The following is a 23,557-nucleotide window of genomic DNA, read 5'->3' on the forward strand; positions in this document are numbered from 1 at the left end:
TTTTCGGAATTTCAGATAAAGGATCTTGTATCTGGATTCTAACCCCTTCTTTTACAAGAGCATAGCGCGTTTTTTAGTGCCGGCCGTGGCGGTAACGGCTCTGACGCTTATAGGAATTCTGTGAGCATTGGAGATGTTAACGCCTTGGCCAGCACTAGAAAACACACTACGGTTTTGTGAGCGGGGGAGGGTAAATGACTAAGAAATTTCACCTAAATGTGAACCTAACAAACTTCTTAATTTCAGTGAAGCTGGAGTGCGAACTTTCTCATTAACAGACCTATTTATCAAATGGCAGTAATGCACACTGTTCCATATCGTCTTGTGCTGGTCGTAAATAGGCCTCATTAATCTTAATGGAGAATGTTTACTAGTCGCACACATTAATGCACATGATTGCAATTTGATAAATTGGCAACTTTATAGAAAAGTGAAATCTGGAAGCCCTCTTTGTTTTATGCACCTAAAACTCTGGTAATTATTGTTTCAGAAAAGTGGTTTCTGAATTATCTGAAGTGAGCTCGGTGGAGCCATACTTCTGCACTGTCAGTATGCAATGGGTACTTTCCTCCCAGAGCTGTCCCCTTTCATCAAATTACATTGATTTATGGCTTCAGAAAATGTAAAAACATATCACAGAGGAGAAATATTTAGTGCCAAACTTAATCATTATAAACAGCATTCAATAGTCATACTCTACACCAAATCTAATAAACCCTCAAAATGAATGACATTGCATTATGGTCTGTGTAGCGTGGGTTTAGCAAGAACAAACAGATCGTTTCAGCTGATTGATAACTAGGCGGTGCTCTCTTCATCACAATGTCATTACCAGCAGAGGGTACAGCTTCCTTGACTTTATAATCTTCTTCTAGACGGTTTTTTTCATATATTTAACTCTCCAATTTCCTTAACCTGGATTTATGCCCAGCTAGTCCTGAAGGAAGATTGAGAGTGGCGATATCAGTGTGGCTGTGAGCTCTCCAGGGTGCTGAAAACAGCAAATTCATCTTCCTCACCTTGGCTTCACAGAAATCTTCCATTCTGACTCGTACTCCAGTCCCTTTGCCTGGTCTTCTGCTCTTCACACCTCTCTTTGTTTTACATTTTAGGTGTAATTTGTCTGTCTTTTCTCCATGATGCTGCGTCGGGTAGAGAAAGTTACCATGCAAGAACATATGGCTATTGATGTGTGCCCAGGGCCAATCCGGCCAATTAAACAGATCTCGGACTACTTTCCACGGTTCCACAACTTTCCTCCTGGCATCATCCACCCCAGAGAGGGGACAACAGTGACACCAGTCAAAGAAGAGGAGGGTCAGGAAAACCCCAAGGGCACAGGAGAAAGTGAAAACAAGGAGAGTCCAACGGGCGATACCTCGTCCAATGAGGAGGAACGAAGGGGGGAGAAAGAAGGGATCCAGGAGGAGGAGGAAGGATATGACTCAGATGATTCAAGTAAGTTCATCACGTTATGTTTACAAAGTCATGTCAGGGGAAAGTGGGGTAGCCTTGGCTAAAACACAACAGGCCTAATATTCAAAAGAAGGCCGAGCTCCTATGTTTTTGCTCCTACTGTAGGTTAGGATCTTAGAATTGTGCCTTATTTTCAGCCAAACTAAGAGCATAAAAATTCATCCTAATGTGAAGCTTAAAAGTTATGCTTATAAATTTAGCTCAGTTATTCATTTGCCTAAATTTATAAGACTAGTTCTGAATTCAGTGCTAAGCTCATAACCTTTTTTACTGCCCTAAATGTGCCCATGTTGCCACCTACTTTTCATACTCCTAAATTTAACAAAATGAATGAAATTTTGAGTATAAGTTTAGGCACTCATTCCTAGTAAATTTTCAAAGAGGCCATTATTATTGTGTTACCCAGTTTATTCTCTTCCCTAATTTCTGATAACATTTTAGCATCTGTCTGTTGATCCTGGCCAGGCAGACAGGAGTACACTTCTTTCACTATCATTTTCCCTTTTATACATAGAATTTCTACCCATAGGGATTCCAAGGTGTCTTTTGGTTACTGCAGAATCTTTCGTCTATTTAATTCAAGATCCTTCTTAACATATAATGCTATACCTTCACCCATTTGATCCATCCTATCACTGTGGTACAATATGTACCCTGGTATCGAAGTGATCCATTGGTTATCTCCTTCCATCAGGAAGGTTCAAAGGGCTGATCGGAGGCAGGAGAGGGCAGCCGGGGGCGCCGGCGGGTGCTGAAAATTATTGGCGGTATTTTCCGACCACCTCTTCCTGGTACTAAAGTCATGGTTACACCAATCAGGAGCTGCTTCGACACGCTACCTGGCGTGTCAAAGCAGCTCCTGATTGGTGTAGCCTGACTTTAGTACCAGGAAGAGGTGGTCGGAAAATACCGCCAATAATTTTCAGCACCCGCCGGCGCCCCCAGCTGCCCTCTCCTGCCTCCGATCAGCCCTTTGAACCGCATTTGCGGTTTTTAAAAATTCACGAGGGTTCCTGGGCAAAACTTTGGCGTTTTGTACAATCACCTCTGCAATTCTCTTTTTTAGTTTCATGGAGGGGAGAGGAAAGGAACCGAGACAAAATAATCACAGAAAGAGAAACTGTGGAAGCAGTCATAAAACATATAGGCAAGCGTGAATTGGGGGGAAAGGAACTGTTTAAAAGAGCAGGCTTTATATATTGTGATAAATAGCAAAAATATGGGGTGAAATAACTCTTGCCAAAGATCATAAACAATTCATTAATCAATACTGAAAAGAGTGGTAAGGTTGAGCTTTCGTTCAAAATATAAAACTCATTTGTAGTGAGGCCTCAGAAATTCATTTCCCCGACTCACTATAGGGCAGCCTATCAATCACCGGTCAATCACCATTCACCAACCTTAATGCAAAATCTTATCGTGTTAAAACAATACATATTATAAATATCGTAAATGTTCTTTGAACATTAAGGGCTCCTTTATCGCATGCAACTTTTAATCACGTGCTAACCCCCGCGCTAGCCGGAAAACTACCGCCTGCTCAAGAGGCCGGCAGTGGTAATGCACGCTATTACGCGCGTTAAACCGCTAACGCGCCTTCGTAAAAGGAGCCCTATAAGCGTGGAACTTAGCTTCAAACAGCAATGAAACTTCACAATCGTGATCTCAACGGGGCCCGTTTCGCCCGTGGCTTCGTCAGGAGATCAAGAGACATGACTATAACGGATCATGTTCCAACCGCATTTAACCTCCAGTGACCAGTCGGCAGAAAGCTTGATGTGACCCATGTCACTATGCAATCATCCTCACCAGGACTTGTGCTCCGTAACTTCTTCCCTGTAATGGCGTCAGCCTGAAAAAAAAAACGCCGTGGCAAAACTGAAGTGCACTTAGGCTGCCCTATAGTGAGTTGGGGGAATGGATTTCTGAGGTCCCACCACAAATGAGTCTTATATTTTGAACGAAAGCTCAGCTTTACCACTCTTTTCAGTACTGATTAATGAATTATTTATGATCTTTGGCAAGAGTTATTTCACCCCCACATTTTTTTGCTGTTTATTATTTTTGATTTTTCAGTGGGGTTTTTTTTTTGTCTTTTATGATTTTGTGTTTTATATAGTCTGAAACATACGAGAGCCAAAATGGGGGAGGGGGCACTTTTTAGTATCTCTGATCCTACCTTTTTACTTAATAAAGAGAAAAGAGATATTTTGTAATAAGAAAGAAACCAACAAACAGGAACCTAAAGGACGAGGGCAATCTATTGTATGACTCCACTGCGAGTGCGATGAGGCAAAGAGGACAGGCAGGAGATCCTTTGGCTGATCCTTTGGAGGATGAAGGGTGTCCTAATTAAAGCTTGGGTTATCTCCTCTGCTGAGGGCAATGGCAGCTAGAGGACAGAAACATTAGACACCTCTCACACCTTGGGAGCTGTTAATTAACACCAATCCTGGCCTTCTGCAGGCTATAGAGAACGGTGCACAGCTGCAACCAGGAGGATCTTTTCAGAAGCGGTGAAGACTGGTTAGATGCACGGAGACATGGGGCTAGATGCCCTGAAGTCAGCGATCGTCGCTAAACCTATTTTCACAGCTTCAGCGACGATTGCTTTTACCGACCCGATGCACAAAATGGCTCACTGTGTGTTTTTCCCCTCGATCGCCCATGCCAATGAGCTAAAACCCCAGGCAAAGTAGCCAAGTGACTGATGCACTAACATCGCTTGGCTAGTCCCCCAAAAAGGGGTTTTAGCGATTGGAAAAACCGACTGGAATAGACCTGTCGATAACTGTGTTACCGATAGGTCTGCCTGGATTTTTTTTCTCATTTGTTTTCAATGGCACAGATATTTTGGATGTGTTACAAACGCAAAATATCTGTCAGATTAAAAAAAAAGAAAAAAGTCCCCCATCAATGACAGCCCTCCCTGATGACCCCCGACAAACTTGGCATGAGAGAATTGGCAGGAGGGTGCCCATTCCCTTCTGTCATGCAGAACACCCCCGCACCATAGCCCCCTCTGCACCAGGCACCCCGAGCAACTGTCCCCCCTGAACCTCCCCAAAATGGCAGGAGGGATGCCCACTCCTTCCTGCCACTGGACATCCTCCCACCCCCCGAACCTCCCCATACCTTTTTAAAAAGTTGGAAGCAGGAAGCCCGCTCTGAGGCTCCTGCTTTGGCCTGCCAGTCCTAAATGATGGGCCTTCACATATGATGCACGGGGAGGGGCCAGTGGTCCTGACTGATTATTGCCTAATGCCTTAAGGCCCCTCCCAAGGGATACAGAGGGATGTGCCTAAGACCTGATTAGCTCAGATGCCTAAGGCCCCACCCCTTAGGAGGGGTCTTAGGCATCTGAACCAATCAGGGCCTTTGACCCCTCCCTCACGTGATGCATTGGCCAGAGAATCGGCCAACAGCGACCCAGTCGGTATCTTTAGTGCATCTAGCCTATGGTAACTATGGTAAGTACAGGAGGGGGTGCCAAAACCTTCTGTGAGAATTTGCTTGCACCACCCTGTTTGCCATATGGCTCAACTCTTTAGATTTAAGCCTCATGGGACAGGAAGGAACTCCAGTGCAAGTCTCATGAGGCTAAAGGCTTGCACAGCAGGGGAGGTAGGGTGGTTATGACTATGGCAGTCTCTATGGGGGGAGGGGGGGTCCATTTCAATTTGCACTAGGTGGACACCAGAAACCCTAGCTCCGTCCATGCATAGGGAATATCCAGCTACTTGTCTGCACTCCCCAGAATGAGGTTCACGAAGGGAAGAACTAGTGGCTTCCATTGGGGGGGGGGGACGGGATGGGAGAAGGTAACTCTGTTTCCCGGAGAAGGAGCAAAGAGTACCATCCTGCCTCCTGCCAAATGTACATTGAGCTTTTTATACAGCAATTGATAATACCGCAGAGTCTGGTCATTTATCGTACCACGATGCTATTTCTTTGTCTCGTAGACCAGTCGTTTACATTTTTCCATGTAGAATGTTAATTTAATGAGGCGCACTGCTGCGTGTCATTTGAGTGTGAGCATACTTCTTGAAACGAAGCGATGCGTGTACAGGGTGCTGGTAATTGACAGGGTGTCTGCGCGCTTTCTCTTGGCTGTGCCTTTGAAATGAGCCCCTTGTTTGAAATGTCACTGGGGTGTCAGTGCGTTCCCCCTTTGCTTTTGTCACATCCGGCCTGACTTATTTATCTATTTGGCTCGTTTTATATCCCGTCCTCCCCATAGAGCTCAGATCGGGTAACAAGGCTGACATGCATAATGCATAGACAAACAGATTATAGATTTGCATGTGTACAGAGAGTCAAGTTTAGCATACAATTTGGCCATTTTAATTTAACATATGGTTATTTCCATCATCCGTTAACAGAGTGGATCTAGCTCAGTGTACATTAGAATACATGGCTGAGGGGAGATATGATTGAAGTCTACAAAATCCTGAGTAGAGTAGAAGGGGTACAAGTGGATCGATTTTTCACTCCGTCAAAAATGACAAAGACTAGGGGGACACTCGATGAAGTTAGAGGGAAATACTTTTAAAACCAATGGGAGGAGATTTTTTTTCACTCAGAGAATAGTTAAGCTCTGGAACGCATTGCCAGAGGTTGTGGTAAGAGCGGATAGCGTAGCTGGTTTTAAGAAAGGTTTGGACAAGTTCCTGGAGGAAAAGTCCATAGTCTGTTATTGAGAAAGACAGGGGGGAAGCCACTGCTTGCCCTGGATCGGTTGCTACTCTTTAGGTCTTGGCCAGGTACTAGGGACCTGGATTGGCCACTGTGAGAACGGGCTACTGACCCAGTAAGGCTATTCTTAGGTTCTTGTATCTATCGCATGCATTTTTGAATTCCGTAACGGATTTTGTCTTCACCGTCTCCGCTTGCTTGTAATCTTACGAGTCTGGGTAAAAAAGTTGTGATATGTTTTGTGTTTTCTTAACCGCACCTGCCCATGTGCAGGTGACATGGGGATGGGGGCACCAGTCTCTAACCCAGGGGGTTTCAACCCAGTCCTCAGAACACACCTAAAGAACCTCTGTTGTAGACAGACACATAGAGGACTGGAGAAAAGGAAAGCACAGTATTGATGAATCCCAAGTGCTCCGAGTCTTTTGGCAGTAGAAATGAGAGGGAAGGGGGGATCGGGTGGAAGAGAGCAGGAGGGCGGAGCAGTAGAAAGTGGCGATGGGGCAGTGACAGCTATTTGTTCTTATTCTGTGTGCTGCATCAGTCACTGAGCTTTCATCAGGACTGCCTGTCGCTGACTTGTCATCTGCATGCCGTCTTCTCTCCAGCATTCTCACTTGGGCCGGCAGCATTCCAGGCCTCCAAGTTCAAGGTCAAACCACCCCATCTCCCCTTAGCAGACAAATAGGGAGGAGGGGTTGAGAAATGAGTACGAACAATCCGAAGAAGGATTCAAACAAAGAGGAATTGGATGAGGAGAATTTATATCCTCCTTATTTATCCACCTTCCCTCGCCTCCCTGTGTTCCATCCTCTCCTCTCTCCATCATTCATTTTTAACCTTCCCCTCATCTCTATTTACTAATTTTCCACCTGGCTCCTTCCTTCTCCTCCCCCCCCCCCTTGTCTACCTGGATGCAGGAGACAGAGTGAGCGCGGTAGACTTATGGAAAAGTGATAGGAATTGAAAAATTAAAATGCAATCATGTGAAGTTAGTGCTGGGCATGAATTAGCCACAATTAAACTGTGTGGCGTCCTGCCAGGTATCTCTTTACCTGTTCTGTGCTGCAAAGTTAACATGGAAGGAAGAGCAATGATCTCTTAGGAAGCAATTTGAGTAAATCAGATATTCCGAGGGCTTGATTTAAAACATGAGGGATTGGACTCCAGCCCTTCTCTGTACAGATTAACACTGCAGGGTTCTCAAGGTCATGGCCAGCCCTGCTTTAACAGGGTAAAAAGAAAATCCAATTCTCTATACTGTTCTCTCAAGGGAGCTCAGAACAGTTTACATGAATTTATTCAGGTACTCAAGCATTTTCCCTGTCTGTCCTGATGGGCTAACAATCTATCTAATGTACCTGGGGCAATGGGGGGATTAAGTGACTTGCCCAAGGTCACAAGGAGCAGCATGGGTTTGAACCCACATCCTCAGGGTGCTGAGGCTGTGGCTTTTAACCACTGCTCCACACTCTCTCCCCCCCCCCCTCACCGTGCCTCGTCTGGGGTAGGTTCCCTAGCCTCTGCCACTATGGGGGACGTTAGCTGTCCCAAAGCCACACATACGACTTGTCCAAGAGCAAAGGCCATCCCTCAGCAGCTGAGTTCACTGACACAAAGACTTCTCCCCTTCCTTCCTCTTTGAACTGATGCAGCAAGAGCCCATCGGACGTGTTCTCTGATTAGCCAACAGAAACCTTTTATAAGGTGAAATAAATACAGGCACTCAGAGCAAAACATTGAGGGCCTGAGATCCTTGCAGAGAAACACTGGCACCCTTTTCATGCCCGATAACCTTAATGAGGCCTATTAACTAGCAACACACGTTAATGCACACAATTGTAATTCGATAAATTGGCAACTGCTGGGCTGAAAAGAAAAAGACCCTGCAGGAAAAATCCAATTAAACTTGCACAGCAATATTACTCCCCCCCCCTCTCTTTCCCCATGAATAATAATAATGTTTCTTTGAAAAGTTAACGTCTAGGAATTGAATTTTCCACATGTAGCAGGATCACCAGTTCTGGAGTCTGTTCTTACCCTGTTCTTTTTGTTTATACTACGGGGAGAGGACTGCGCTAGTGGCCTGTGTCTTCCTTTCAGCAGAGTCTGGAGAGCAGGAGTGGCTGCGTAGCCCGAATCCTGTATGTATGTGACCAGTTCGGTCACTTGCTAAAGGATGCGGTAATTCCTCAAGCTAAATAGGCTTGAACCAGCCATAAGCAAAAATAAAGGCAAAGAAGAAGCCGACCTAAAGAGGTCTGGAAGAAGAAAACTTCACTATAGAGTCTAGTGGCAGAGGAGCCCGGTCAAATGCGGTGTGGTTATGAATCCACAACCTCAGGGTGTTGAGGCTGTAGCTTTCACCACTGCGCCACTCTAGAAATCAAAATGTAGTAAAAGTGAGCTGAGTATAGGACAATCAAGCCATTGTGACATCACTGATGAGGTTGGCTCTTAGGCATTGGTGGAATGAGGCATTATGATGTCACAATACCAGCTCTGGTTATCAGAGGCTGAAACTTTTCACACTATTTCTTTATTCAGTTTTTATACTGTTATCCCAGGTGGACTCAGAATAGTTTACATGAATTTATTCAGGTACTCAAGCATTTTTCCCTGCTTGTCCTGGTGGCCTTACAATTTAATGCACCTGGGACAATAGGGGGATTAAGTGACTTGCCCAGGGTCACAAGAAGCAGTGTGGGTTTGAACCCACAACCTCAGGGTGCTGAGGTTGTAGCTTTAACCACTGCGCCACCCTCTCCCTTTAGTGGCTGATGCACAACGCTCCGACACCACGGTAAAAAATTCCATAGTGGGAACAATCTTCTTTTACAGGGTTATGCATGGGGCTATTTGTCATTGTAGCGCCATAAAAGAAGAGAGGAACTGTGCCTGGCGCCTGTTCAGAAGAACAATCGCTCCTTCTCTTGCCTGCAGCCAGTTCTTCTCCGCTGTCCAGCTGATGGTGGTTCTGGAGCTGACATCAGCAGAGCCAGTAGAGGGGAGAGCAGCGAATTAGCAACCTCCTAAATATCAACCTGATCCCTCCCAGCCCTACAAAAAACAGCCCTCCCTCCTGCCGAGCCTCTCCCACCCAAAAAACCTGGTGGTTTAGTAGGCTGGGTCAGATCAGACCATCCCCCCACCTGGCTATATGGGCCAGGACTCCCATGGTCCCATGTTTTAAAGAGCGGCAGGAGGGATGCCCACTCCCTCCCAACTCAAAGCCTGCCTCTTCAAAATAGTAGCTCTGCCCCTGCCTGGTGCATCCTGGACATTGTAGGAAAGTCAACTCCCTAGACTTCACACCAAATATATATAAACCTCAAATCTAAATTTTTAAGATAAGGAGCACCCTCAGCGTGAGTTTGAAAGCTTTAAAGAGTGACTCAAAGAGCAGCTCTAGTGCTTAGAATAGCAAAGCCAGCAAACACTGAGCAGAGATTACCACTCACTGCCAGCCGCATACCATCATCTGGGTGCTCCTGTGTGCTTTAAAGTGCAAATCAAGTGCAAACAGTGTGCAATAAATAAATATATATAAAGTGAAAGACAAAAATGTCACTGTCCTGCAACGCCCCGAATAAAAAAATTAGTCACTTCTCCCTCCAGTTACTTAGCTGAATAAAGGTGCTGTAGTCAAATAGTAGCAAGGAAAGTCCAACTTTTTTTGGATCAAAGACCAAAGTTAAGGTGCAGGCCTCTTTCAACACGGCTCAACCCAGCGGAGTTTCAGGGCAATAACCCCTTCCTCAAGAACCGAACAGGCCAACACAACTGTAGGTCGGAGTGATTCCAGGCAGGCAAGGCTATTCTAAGCACCAGAGCTGCTCTTTGAGTTGCTCTTTAAAGCTTTCAAAGTCATGCTAAGGGTGCTTCTTATCTTAAAAATTTAGATTTGAGGTTTATATATTTTTGGTGGAGTCTAGGAAGCTAACTTTCCTGTAATGTCCTAGGGCACGCCCAACTTACATTGTGGTGTCTTTTAAGGATATTTTGTCTTGGGGGTTTTGCTATAGTAAACCTAGATGTAGAGCAGGAAGTGAAGAAAAAAAGGAGGTGAGAAAAGAAATAGCAAATGGACAGAAGGCCCTGGAAATAGAGTTTAGAGGGAAGCAGAGCCATTGACTCAGAACCAGAGATTGGGAACAAGCTAATTAGAAAAATAAATTCACCAGACAACAAAAGTAGGAAAATTGATTTTATTTTCAGTTTAGTGACTGAGTTATGAGAATTTTCGTCTGTCAGCTTTGTTTTGCACTGTGCAAGAGGACATGCATCTCTTTCTATTTCTGTGGAAAGTCTTGCTCGTAGCTCTGTTTTCGGTCTCCATTTCAGATTTTGGCTGCATGGCTCATCAGACCCACGCTCCATTATATCATGTCATTGTTCAACACAGAATAGAGGCTGGGACTCCAGAAATTTCTCTTCTTAAGAGACAAATTAACATTTTGGGGGCTTTGCTACCTGTACGGTATATGATAAATGGTAGGGGATCACGTATCAGCCTCAGTTCTCATCTCAAGTGATTAACACGCATCCCATCAGCCTTGATTAGTCTTTGAGGGGCCTTGAGGCCCATGTGTGACTAATTATCATTTGTCTGTCTGTCACTATTTATCTCACTCTATATTTATTATGCATATCTATATATATTTAATAACACCATACATTTGTTAATATCACTTCCCTTGGCTGTGGACGGGGCATTTTTTCAGGTGGTACGTGTTGGTGCTAAGTACCACTGGACTTAATTTGGGGGGGAATTGTCTGGAACACAGTTCCACCTTTCTCTTCAAACTGCAGAGCATCGGAGCTGTTCTGCTCCAGCCCCTCCCTTCCAGGCAGCCTGCAGGGAAGAGGGGGTCGGGGGTAAGCCTGGAGAAAGGCAGATAATAGTCACCCTAGGGCATTGGTCTCAAACTCAAAGCCTTTGCAGGGCCATATTTTGGATTTGAAGGTACTTGGAGGGCCGCAGAAAAAATAGTTCATGTCTTATTAAAGAAATGACAGTTTTGCATAAGGTAAAACTCTTTATAGTTTATAAATCTTCCCCCCCCCCGAAGGCCTGCATGTTCCCCCCTTCTTTGCAGCATCCTCCAGCTTCCCCCCTGGCCTCCCGGTCTTAGTTTCAGCTAATTACCACAGCCTGCAGAGAGGATCGCTGGTGCTGTAGTGTTCCTTGCAGGCTGCCATCGGCCTCCGCAGCACATTCCCTCTGCCACGGTCCCGCCCCTCCTCTGACATCAGGGGCAGGATCGCGGCAGAGGGAACATGCTGCTGAGAACGACGGCAGCCTGCAAGGATCGCTACAGCACTGGCAATCCTTTCTTCAGGCTGCGGTAATTATTTGAAGGTAAGAACGGGAGGCCAGTGGGGAAGCCGGAGGATGTTGCAAAGAGCGGGCAGCACTAGTACAGACAGTACTAGTACAGGCTGCGGGCCGCAAAATAGTACCTGGTGGGCCGCATGTGGCCCCCGGGCCGCGAGTTTGAGACCACTGCCCTAGGGTATGGCAAGTGGATAGCTAGATGTCTGCAAGCATTTTTATGGCCACGTGATGCAGCGACATGTTTCATGCAGACCCCTGCTTTAAAGATGAGAGCCTTCTATTATTAAACGCATGGAAATGTGGCTTATTAAGTAAACCAGGCTGATGCAGAGAAGTGCTGAAAAGGTTGACAGCCTGAACACATGGTGGGGCTGTAATGCGAAGGCTGAGGTGACGTACAGCTCGCTGAGAGTACACATCAGAAGCCCCCCCCCCCATCCAAATCGACCCCATTGCTCCTGACACCAGGGTTACCAGATGTCGGGGTGCCCGGCGGGATTTCCAAAAACTCAGAAGTTTGCTACATTTACGCAGATGACATCACTATAGTTATTCTGTTAACTTGCCTGTCATCAGATGCCATCAACCCTTTGGTAAATATTTTTAACCAGATTGAGCTTTGGATGACCGCTTTTAAACTAAAATTAAATACTGGAAAAACTAAATTCTTTCTAGCAACGCCCAATGAAAAGATAAAAGAAACTACGATTCGTGTGAGAGGGCTGGACTATAACATTGAACAGTCCATAAAAATATTAGGTATAACTTTAGATAAACATCTGACTTTGGAAAAACATACAGATGTACTGTTTAAGAAATGTATTTTGGTTCTTTGGAAACTCCGAACCATTAAGAAGTTTTTTGAAGAAGTTTCTTTTCGTCTACTGGTTCAGTCATCCATTTTGAGTATTTTAGATTACTGTAATATTGTATACTTAGGGGCTTATAAAAAAAATACTCATTGGTTGCCAGTGGAGTCCAGAGTGATGTTTAAGTTCTCCTGTATCTGTTTTAAGGCAGTTTTTGGCATGCTGAGCAAACAAACCAAAACTGCAGACTTTGTACACGATGCAGGCAGACTTTATTGTGACAAGTAAATCTTTGATTAAAAACCTTTTACCAGGCAAGGGACCCAACACGGTCCGTGTTTCGGACAACCTTCATCAGGGGTCCATTTTGATAAAAGGGAAAAATATCAAAAGAAAAGCCTTGGACAAATAGCGGTAGGTGACACGCTGAAAAAGCGGCTTTTTCAGCGTGTCACCAGCGTTTCAGCTTTTTCAGCGTGTCACCTACCGCTATTTGTCCAAGGCTTTTCTTTTGATATTTTTCCCTTTTATCAAAATGGACCCCTGATGAAGGTTGTCCGAAACACGGACCGTGTTGGGTCCCTTGCCTGGTAAAAGGTTTTTAATCAAAGATTTACTTGTCACAATAAAGTCTGCCTGCATCGTGTACAAAGTCTGCAGTTTTGGTTTGTTTGCTCTGGATTGTTTTTTTACTGCAGACAGTTGGACCTTTGGTCTTTCCCTTTGGTTTGGTTTGCAGTTTTTGGTATGCTACCAGACTATCTTACCTATCATTTTTTCTTGAATCTTTCCACCAAGAGTACACGTAGGATAAATTTTTTCAACTATCCCTCTGTAAAATCCTGTCAATATAAGAAATTCTTTGACAGAATGTTTTCATTCCAGGCCGCTAAATTGAATACGTGGCTTGGAAAATTAATGATCGAGGCTTCTTCCTACTCTGATTTTAGAAAATTACTTAAGACACGTCTGTTTGATAGATTTTCATCTTAACGGTGTTCCTATTTTACTTTTTTAGGCTTCATAACTGATGTATTTTACATTTATAGTAATTATTTGACTGTTTAATTTTATGTTATTTTACTCACACTGTATGTATTCATTTTCTGTGGTGAATTGCTTTGAACCTTTTTTGGTACAGCGGTATACAAAAATAAATTATTATTATGATGTTTTGGAAGGCCCTGAAATCAAGGCCACGTCTGGAGGGCCTCTGCGCATGTGATGACATCACGTGCATGCATGCAGGCGCATGACAACATTGCGTCGATGTCCGCGCCCGCGCAGAGGCTGCCGAGATATGGCCCCGAGCTCGGAGAAAGGGACGCAAGGTTTGTGTGGGGGAGGGGCGGGGCTGAGGGGTGGAACAGGGCAGGACCAGGTGTCCTCTTTTTTTTTTTTTTAAGAGATAATCTGGTAACCCTGCCTGACATACTAAAGCCCCTCAAAGTGACCCTCCTTAATACACAAAGGGGGAAATTCTCGAAGATGCGCCGAAGGCTAGCCGGCTAGCCAAGCAATCTGGAAGCACATTTTCTATAAAAATGGAGGCACGAATGGTGCTTTCGTTTATGGCGCCAGCATCACGCTTAGGGGTGCGTGAGGACGCCTAAGGCTGGCATGGGCATGGCTTGCGCTAGAAGTGGCCTTAGGCACCCCTAGGCGCTTCCAAAAGCGTGACACCAGAGCCTTAAATGTAGACTTCTAAAATGCTGGCCTACATTTAAGTAGAAATCAATGGCTTTGTGGCAAGTATTAAATAACAGTCCAAAGCACACCAGCTATCTTGCCATGTATAACTCCAAATGCAAAGAACTAAACTTTGATATATAGACACTGGGGATATCTCAGAACGCTACTCTGAAAGATATCAGCGTAGCAGCACTCCTCACTGAGTTCACCCTGTGTATATCAAACCTAATATTTTTTTCTTTTTATATTTTATAGTTCAACTCGTAACTTGTCATGAAAATTTTCTTTAAACATATTAATTTTATAAATATTTCTTCATCTTTTTTGCTTATAAAAACTTCATCTTATTATTAAAGCATTCCATTTTCAAAAATTCACTAATGGATAATGCACTTATCTCATATATATATCAACTGTGTGGCCGCACTGTTCCCCGCCAACGCGTTTCGCCTTCTTCTTCAGGAATAGTTGCAGCGCTAGCCCCGTCCTGAAGAAGGCGAAACGCGTTGGTGGGGAACAGTGCGGCCACACAGTTGATATATATAAGATAAGTGCATTATCCATTACACTGTACGAGGTCGGTTCAAAAGGTTCCAGGACCGATTGTATAAAAATTAATTAAACAATCTTACAACTTATTCCATTGGGTCCCCTTCAAAGTACTCCCCTTCCCTATGTATACACTTTTCCCAATGTGGTCCATTTTCACATTCAGTTTTTTCTTTTTTTATCCATTTTTCATTTCAGAGAATTATTATGCCCACAGCAAACAGACAGAAAGACAGATATTCTCGACCTGTTTTACATAATTCTTTTCCAACTTCCATTATATTGGAAACATTAAAAGTACTCTCAGTCTATGCAAGATCATACGAACCAACCTAGGAATAACTGGTAATTAAAGTAGAGGGCTGAGAGTGGGAGGGGGGGGGGGGCAACCAAGATTTATTTATTTATTTGTCATCTTTTGATATACCACCCATTGTTCTATAAAAGTGTCACTAGGCAGTGGAGGAGTGACCTAGTTGCCTCAGCGCTCAGGTTGTGGGTTTGATCTCAGCACTGTTCCCTGTGACCTTGGGCAAAGCCACCTAATCCTCCATTGCACCAGAGTGAGAGAGTAGAGTGTGAGAGAGAATAGAGAGAGTGAAAGAAAAAGAGAGAGAGCGAGAGTGTGAGAAAGAGATAGAGAGAGAGAGAAAGAGACAGTAGAGAGTGTGTGTGAGAGAGCGAGAGTGTATGAGAAAGAGAGAGAGAGTGTGTGAGAGAGAATAGAGAGAGTGAAAGAAAAAGAGAGAGAGAGGGAGAGTGTGAGAAAGAGATAGAGAGAGAGAAAGAGAAAGAGACAGTAGAGAGAGTGTGTGAGAGAGCGAGAGTGTGTGAGAAAGAGAGAGAGAGAGTGTGTGAGAGAGAATAGAGAGAGTGAAAGAAAAAGAGAGAGAGAGAGAGTGTGAGAAAGAGATAGAGAGAGAGAAAGAGACAGTAGAGAGAGTGTGTGAGAGAGCGAGAGTGTGTGAGAAAGAGAGAGAGAGAGTGTGAGAGAGAATAGAGAGCGTGAAAGAAAAAGAGAGAGAGAGAGAGAGAGAGTGTGAGAAAGAGATAGAGAGAGAGAAAGAGACAGTAGAGAGAGTGTGTGAAAAAGAGAGAGAGTGTGAGAGAGAATAGAGAGAGTGAAAGAAAAAGAGAGAGAGAGAGAGTGTGTGTGAGAAAGAGATAGAGAGAGAGAAAGAGACAGTAGAGAGAGTGTGTGAGAGAGCGAGAGTGTGTGAGAAAGAGAGAGAGATAGTGTGAGAGAGAATAGAGAGAGTGTGAGAGAGAGAAAGAAAAAGAGAGAGAGAATAGAGTGAGAGAGAGAATAGAGAGAGTGAAAGAAAAAGAGAGAGAGAGAGAGTGTGAGAAAGAGATAGAGAGAGAGAAAGAGACAGTAGAGAGAGTGTGTGAGAGAGTGAGAGTGTGTGAGAAAGAGAGAGAGTGTGAGAGAGAATAGAGAGAGTGAAAGAAAAAGAGAGAGAGAGAGATAGAGTGTGAGAAAGAGATAGAGAGAGAGAAAGAGACAGTAGAGAGAGTGTGTGAGAGAGTGAGAGTGTGTGAGAAAGAGAGAGAGTGTGAGAGAGAATAGAGAGAGTGAAAGAAAAAGAGAGAGAGAGAGTGTGAGAAAGAGATAGAGAGAGAGAAAGAGACAGTAGAGAGAGTGTGTGAGAGAGCGAGAGTGTGTGAGAAAGAGAGAGAGAGTGTGTGAGAGAGAATAGAGAGAGTGTGAGAGAGAGAAAGAAAAAGAGAGAGAGAATAGAGTGAGAGAGAATAGAGAGAGTGAAAGAAAAAGAGAGAGAGAGGAGAGTGAGAGAGAGAGTGTGAGAAAGAGATAGAGGAATAGAGAGAGAGAAAGAGACAGTAGAGAGAGAGAGTACGAGAGAGAGAGTAGAGTGAGAGAGAGAGAAAGAAAGAGAGAGTGTGAGAGAATGAGAGAGAGGAGAGAGATGTGACTACCCCAAGAGCATGGGATGCCTCACTATCCCAGAAGATTGGTACCACATCTCTTAATTAGATTGTTCGGAAACCTAGGGCTAGCAATATAGAAGCAAAGGAGAAGCCAGCATTGCTTCGTGATAAGGAGGCTCTTCCGGTGTTTTCTATTCTGTTTCACACTGGAAATGCAGCTTGTTTATTAAATGCTGCCGTAAAACAAGTCAGATCAGCTTGGAACCACACCGAGTTAGTGCTCCGTGTTTTATTAGAATTAGATGCGATTAGACCCTGTAAGTGCACGCAGGACTGACGCATTACGCCCTCAGTTAGACCAGTTCATTTAAAAACCGTGGAATTGTTTAGGACATTCCCCTCCCATACTGCTTACAAAGGTAATTAATGCATATGTATGTGAGCGATATGAGTACTCCCTTGACTGAGAAGACATATTAGCACAGCCACTAGGGTCTCCTATATCAGTGGTTCTCAAATCTGTCCTGAGGGATCTCCATCCAATCGGTTTTCATGATATCTAGAGCTGTACCAAATACTAGCGTAGCATATTTTTGTATTCAGCCGAATATGAATAATGAAAAATATTTGGCCAACTATGAATACCGAATAATGGGCTTTAACATTAAAAAATGAATTAAAATCAGAGCAAACAAAACAAAACTGCAGATCTGTACAAGACGTAGGCAAAATTTATTGTGACAAAATAAATATATGTAAACCCTTTTACCAAATCAAGGGACCCGACGTGTTTATTTCAATTGGATTTAGCACAGTAAAGCCCTGGATTATTCGTATTAAAATTCAAATCTGTATTCAACTGAATATGAATAATGTATTCAGGCTGAATCAAATCAAATATGAATATTCGGTACAGCCCTACAACAAATATGCGTGAGCGAGATTTCCATGCCTGCCGCTTCAGTTATAGGCAAATCTCTCTCACGCATATTCATTGGGGATATCCTGAAAATCCAACTGTCTGGTGGTTCTTGAAGACAGCTTTGAGAAAAACTGCCCGAGATGGTCATTTATTCATGTATTAATTCATATCCATTCTTACGTTTTTTTAAAATTCACTCAAGGTTTATTTAAAATTTGATGATCCGCTTATCAGGTTTCTAAGCGTCGTCCAAAAATCCAAAATGTGGGTGAGGCATAAAACAAGACACACAGGGCTCCTTTTACAAAGGTGCGCTAGCGTTTTTAGCGCACGCTACCCGGAAAACTACCGCCTGCTCAAGAGGAGGCGGTAGCGGCTAGCGTTAAGGCCCTAACACACCTTTGTAAAAGGAGCCCACAGTCGTATTAAAACAAGAGGGTGGGTGGGGGGTTGGTACGGAAGGAGTGGGGGGGTTGAGAGGAGGGCGCGGTGGGCGTCACCGCCCTGGGTTCCTCATCCTCTCACTACACCACTGGATGGTGGGGGTGGGGGGAGGAGGCAGAGCATGCAATGGAGTGATGCTTTTAGAGAGTGTGAAAGTAGCACAGCACTGGCAGGAGGGGAAGAGAGAGGGCCACTATTAGCTGGGCTGGGGCAAGAAGAGACAGCATTAGAAATGAAAAAGGGAACAGGAAGGGGGTCACGCTGTCAGTGCCAAGAGAAGGTGGCATGGGAGGATCTGTCATGAGGGTGGGGAGGGGGGGGAATGGCATGGTCAGCAGAGGGCTGCCTCTGACAAAGGTTCATCCTCTCTTCGCTCACAGCATCTCTTGGGACCCTGGAGTTCAGCCTCCTGTTTGATGAGAAGATGAACGCTCTGCACTGCAGCGTCTACCAAGCCAAGGTGAGAGAACGCAGGAGGAATGGAGAACAAGGGGCAGTTGGGTCCCTCCAAGGTGAGAGTGCACAGTGGAAGGTGGAGTGGAGATGCATATTGGATGGAGGATGGGGGGAGAGGGGGTGCATGGGTTTCTCCAAGGTGAGAGCGTGCACAAGTGGGGGGAGAGGAGGGGATGCATGGGTCTCAAGGGACAGGGGAGGGGGGAGGGAGGGTGCAGGAGTGTCTGCAAAGAAGTTCCTGACACAATAATCTGGAGGGTTAAGGAATCTTCAACCTGCCAAGCAGAGTGCCAATGGAAGACCTGAGGTAAAAGTCAAAATCTGCAGAGATCATCAATAAGACCTTGCCTAGAGTCAGACAATTATTTTGGACGCTACATCGCCAACCACAAGAATTTTCTCTTCTAGGCTGAAATGACTAACTAATTCTTTCTCTGTAGCTGAAATTGCTGCAGTGGGTATCTGAGGCCAGAAACCTGCAGATTCAACTGAAAGCAGGAAAGCTAAAATTGCCTGCACTGACATTTTCATAAGATGGTGCTTCCTTGCTTTAAATCTAGCCCAAAGGCACAATATGTTGTTTTTGTGTGTCTTTTTCCCCCGACTTTGATAATTACTCCATCTATTGCTTCGGGGACACCGAGTGTAGCGTCTGTCTGCCATCTGCTCTTGACTTCAGATTAAAAAAGTGAGAAATTGGTTAAGCGACAGGACTCAGAGAGCAAAGATCACTGTGACCAGCGGAGTACCACAAGGATCAGTGCTAGGTCCAGTCTCCTTCATTATCTTTATTTATTTATTTTCCATATATATATCCCACTTTGACCAAAGCAGATTACATATTCACATACACTGTATAATTAAAATAGCTTTATCATCTTTCAAACTTCATATGCATATCTCCATACTTCAGATCTTCATAATGCCTCATTCCACCAATGGCTTGGTTTCCCTATACTTGTGCCCATTTGCTAGATGCATTTGCCTCACTGAAACGAAAAGTGTCCAGGAAAGTGTGGAATGACTTGTATGTTTCATGGCTCCACATCCTCCTCCTCTTGGTTGGGCTGAGAACTTTTCAGTGACTCCCCTTGTATTGTGATGTCATAATGCTTCATTCCACCAATGCCTAAGAGCCAACCTCCTCGGTAATGTCACAATGGCTTTTGCTTCACTAAAACAATGTGTGTCAAAAGTGTGGCATAACTTGTAAGTTTCATGGCTCCACATCATTCTCTTCTTGGTTGGGCTGAGAACTTTTCAGTGGCCCCATGAGTTGTGATGTCATAATACCTCATTCCACTAATGCCTAAGAGCCAACCTCCTCGGTGACGTCACAATGGCTTTTGCATCACTAAATGTGATGTCAAAAGTGTGGATTAACTTGTAAGTTTCATGGCTCCACATCATTCTCTTCTTGGTTGGGCTGAGAACTTTTCAGTGGCCCCATGAGTTGTGATGTCATAATACCTCATTCCACTAATGCCTAAGAGCCAACCTCCTCGGTGACGTCACAATGGCTTTTGCATCACTAAATGTGATGTCAAAAGTGTCAAAAGTGTGGATTAACTTGTAAGTTTCATGGCTCCACATCATTCTCTTCTTGGTTGGGCTGAGAACTTTTCAGTGATCCCCTTGTATTGTGATGCCATAATGCTTCATTCCACCAATGCCTAAGAGCCAACCTCCTCGGTGATGTCACACTGGCTTTTGCTTCACTAAAACAATGTGTGTCAAAAGTGTGGCATAACTTGTAAGTTTCATGGCTCCACATCATTCTCTTCTTGGTTGGGCTGAGAACTTTTCAGTGGCCCCATGTGTTGTGATGTCATAATACCTCAATCCACTAATGCCTAAGAGCCAACCTCCTCGGTGATGTCACAATGGCTTTTGCATCACTAAATGTGATGTCAAAAGTGTCAAAAGTGTGGATTAATTTGTAAGTTTCATGGTTGGGCTGAGAACTTTTCAGCGGCCACTAGTATTTCTCTCGTATTTGAATTTCAATGCAGTTAATAAGTATGAGTATATTTGTGAAACTGTTTCATGCTAGTTCTAGTATTAATTTCAATTTGCTGATTTTGAGTTTTACAATTTTGTCAACAGTATGACAATAGTTAAATGACCAAGTATAAACATAAATACATTAAATGAGGCTTATTGCACACTCGCTTTGGTGAATCTCTTCATAAAAGCAGTTAATAAATCCCAAGAAAGAAAGAAATATAGCCTATAAGAACAGTGGAGTTGCCTACCTTTGAACTGGTTACTGGTTTCCAGCCAAACAGAGCAGTGATGAGTTGGGTCACTTTAAAGTGGAGATGAAGCCGACGCTGGTGGCAATTCGTGGTGAACGGACATTGTAGCTACGGTACTTTTACCCCTCCCCCCCCACACTTTTACAAAACCGTAATGCAATTTTTAGCGCCGGCCATGACGGTAACAGCGCCAACGCTCATAGAATTCCTGTGAGCATTGGGGTTGTTACCGCCACGGCTGGTGCTGAAAACCGCGCTACAGTTTTGTAAAGGGAGGGGGATGTTGGGTTTTTTGTTTTTTTTTTACTCAGAAAGTATTATTACCTTCCTTTACAAAACCGCGCTAGTGTCTTTAGCGCCGGCCGCGGCGGTAACAGCTCAGGCGCTCATAGGAATTCTATGAGTGTCAGAGCTGTTACCGCGGTGGCCGGCGCTAAAAACGCTACCGTGGCTTTATAAAGGAGGGGGTATATTAAGCAAGAAATTTTCTACTTTTACTTACATAAGACCCCCTTTTATTATGCCGTGTAAGGGTCTTTATATCGCCAGCCATGGCAGTTAAAGCTCAGACACTCATATGAGCGTCTTAGTTTTACTGCCATGGCCAGTGATTAAAAAAACCCCTAACACAGCATGATAAAAGGGGGTCTACATTTTTTAATGTGTTTTTCACTGTTCGTTTATTTTTACTTATTAAAATATATATATACATTTACCCCCTCTTCTACGAAACTGCGATAGTAGTTTCTGGCGCAGAGAGACGCGCTGAATGGCCCGCGTTGCTCCCGACGCTCATAGGAACTCAATGAGCGTCGGGAGCAGCGCAGGCCATTCAGTACGTTGATCTAGTACTTTGAAGAACAACTGCCAAAATGTTGCCCAGTGTCTCACAAATTCAAAGTGTTGAATTTGCCAGAACTATGTGAAAGAATAAATCACCGTTACTGATTTATTTGCTCTACGCTGCTCATCCTATATAATAAAACCATAGCCGCGCATGCGTGTTCCGTTTTCCCTGATCCGTGAGTCGTAAGTCTGAGGCGGCAGGAGTGCGCATGCATGAGTCCCCAGCCTTACAACGCCTAACTACCCTCGCGGCAAGACTGGCCGCCAGCGCTGGACTCCCTGCTCTCTCGCGGCAAAAAAACAGTAAGTTTTTCGCGGTCTGAACCCTCCCATCCCTTCCCGACATCTGACCGGCCCCCCCTTCCCTTCCCGCGGTCCAGACTCCAAACCTGTCTGCAGCACTCTACACACGCTGCTTCGGGGCCTTCTACTGCCCTGATTTGCTCTGCCGCATCTCTGATGATGTCATCAGGGACATGCCAGAGTAAATCAGGACAGTAGAAGGCCACGAAGCAGCGTGTGTAGAGTGCTGCAGACGCTACTAGAGTCGGCAGGTATGTCAGGACCGCGGGAAGGGAAGGAGGGGGGGGGGGGCAAGGGACTAAGGGAGCCGGACAGACTTCTAGCATCCGTTAATGTAACGGGCTAAAATACTAGTGATTTCATAAATCTCTTCCTTACCAGCTCGGTTGTCTTTTTCCCGAGATCAAAAGAGAGAATATTGAGCAGTTGACAATTTGGGACAAAGAGAAGCGGCACATGGGGAGCTATAAACGAAGGGTGAAATTCATATGTGGAGAGTCAGCGATAAAACGTTAGAGGAGACGAAACAAGAAAAATATGATGAAAGGAAGGAACAATATCTGAGACCTGCTGAGCCGCTAGAGAAGGAGGAGAAGGCAGGCGAAGAGATGAATCAGAAAAGGGAAAGGAAAGGGTGAGAAATGCCTAGACAACAAAGACAGGAAAAAGAATTTGATTTTCAGTCTAGTGATTTGCATATGTCGGCTGTGGGAACGAGTATCTGTAATATTTTTTTTCCATTTCCTCAGCATGGGAGTAAATTGATTTCTGGGGGGGGGGGGGGGGGGAAGGTCCTTAAATTTTGCACTGTATGCAGACTCTGGTTTCTTGGGGTTTCCCATTCAGTTTTTGTCTGCATGTTTCTTTTTCTAATTTGTTATCTCGGTTCCTTAACTAAAGCGCGCAGGACTTTGGCGCACCGACAATCCTGCGGTGACATGTGCACACAGGAAAAATGCGCGCCGCCGCTTCCGCTGTTCCCGTTAGCACTCTGAGGGGGGCATGGGGGGGAACCCCCTGACTACACTTAGAAGTGTTCGCGCTCCCGTAGGGGGGTGTTTTGGGTGGAGGAACCCCCCCCCGAACATTGAAAAGTCCTGTTTTCCTTCCGGTTTTTGGTCTTCGGGAGTTTTCAGTGTATGAGGGGGGGGGGGGGGCGGTGCGCGAGGACTTCTAAGTCCCCACACCCTCAGAGCGCAAATGGGAAAGGCAAAAGCAGCGGCCCACATTTGAACTGTGCGCAAATGTCACTGTGGGATTATTGGCGTGCCAAAGTCCTGCGTGCTTTTGACGGGCCACCGTTATCTCATAGGTCCTGATATTCAGCTGGCGATGATCAGTGTTTTGCTGACTTCTGCCAGTATTAGACCCAGAAATTTGATGCTGGCCCTTGTCTTGGCACCAGCATTGAATTTCTGGGTTTGCAGAGCTGGCTAATATACACGAGGAGCCACTGAAAGTTTTTTAGCCCAATCAGCAAAGTTGGGGCAGACTCCATTAAGGGCTATACATTTAGTCTGGAATGAGAAAGCGGAAGAATCGCTGGACTAAATATATAGCCCTTGATGGAGGCTGCCCCAACTTTGTTGGTTGGGCTGAGAACTTTTCACGGCCCCTCATAGCTCTAAGTGCTTTAGCAGCGAATCTAAAACCTGATATTCAATGCCGGAGCCCGGACATAGTCCAGCAGTGAACATAAAAATACTGTACTGACTGCTGCTGACTGAATAATTGGCCCCTAGTCTACGAGGGGGTGCTGAAAAGTTCACAGACCAACTAAGAGAATGACATGAATATGGTTCAATCAGTCTCTGGTAGCCAGAGCTGAGTTTGTGATGTCATAATGCCTCATTCCACCAATAAGAGCCAACATCAGTGA

General features: G+C 44.8%; 1 protein-coding gene across 1 annotated transcript in view; it reads left to right on the forward strand.

Moving 5' to 3' along the window:
* Window positions 1-1,136: 1,136 nt before the first annotated feature.
* Window positions 1,137-23,557, forward strand: part of LOC117348668 (double C2-like domain-containing protein beta) — a 43,160-nt gene continuing 20,739 nt past the window's right edge. The window contains exons 1-2 of the mRNA XM_033921032.1: window positions 1,137-1,458; window positions 18,196-18,275. Coding sequence (XP_033776923.1) covers window positions 1,137-1,458; window positions 18,196-18,275 — 402 coding nt within the window. The remainder of the gene's footprint in view (window positions 1,459-18,195; window positions 18,276-23,557) is intronic.

The sequence above is a fragment of the Geotrypetes seraphini genome, chromosome 14 (genome assembly GCF_902459505.1).
Source record: "Geotrypetes seraphini chromosome 14, aGeoSer1.1, whole genome shotgun sequence".
In the NCBI taxonomy this organism is placed as follows: Eukaryota; Metazoa; Chordata; class Amphibia; order Gymnophiona; family Dermophiidae; genus Geotrypetes; species Geotrypetes seraphini.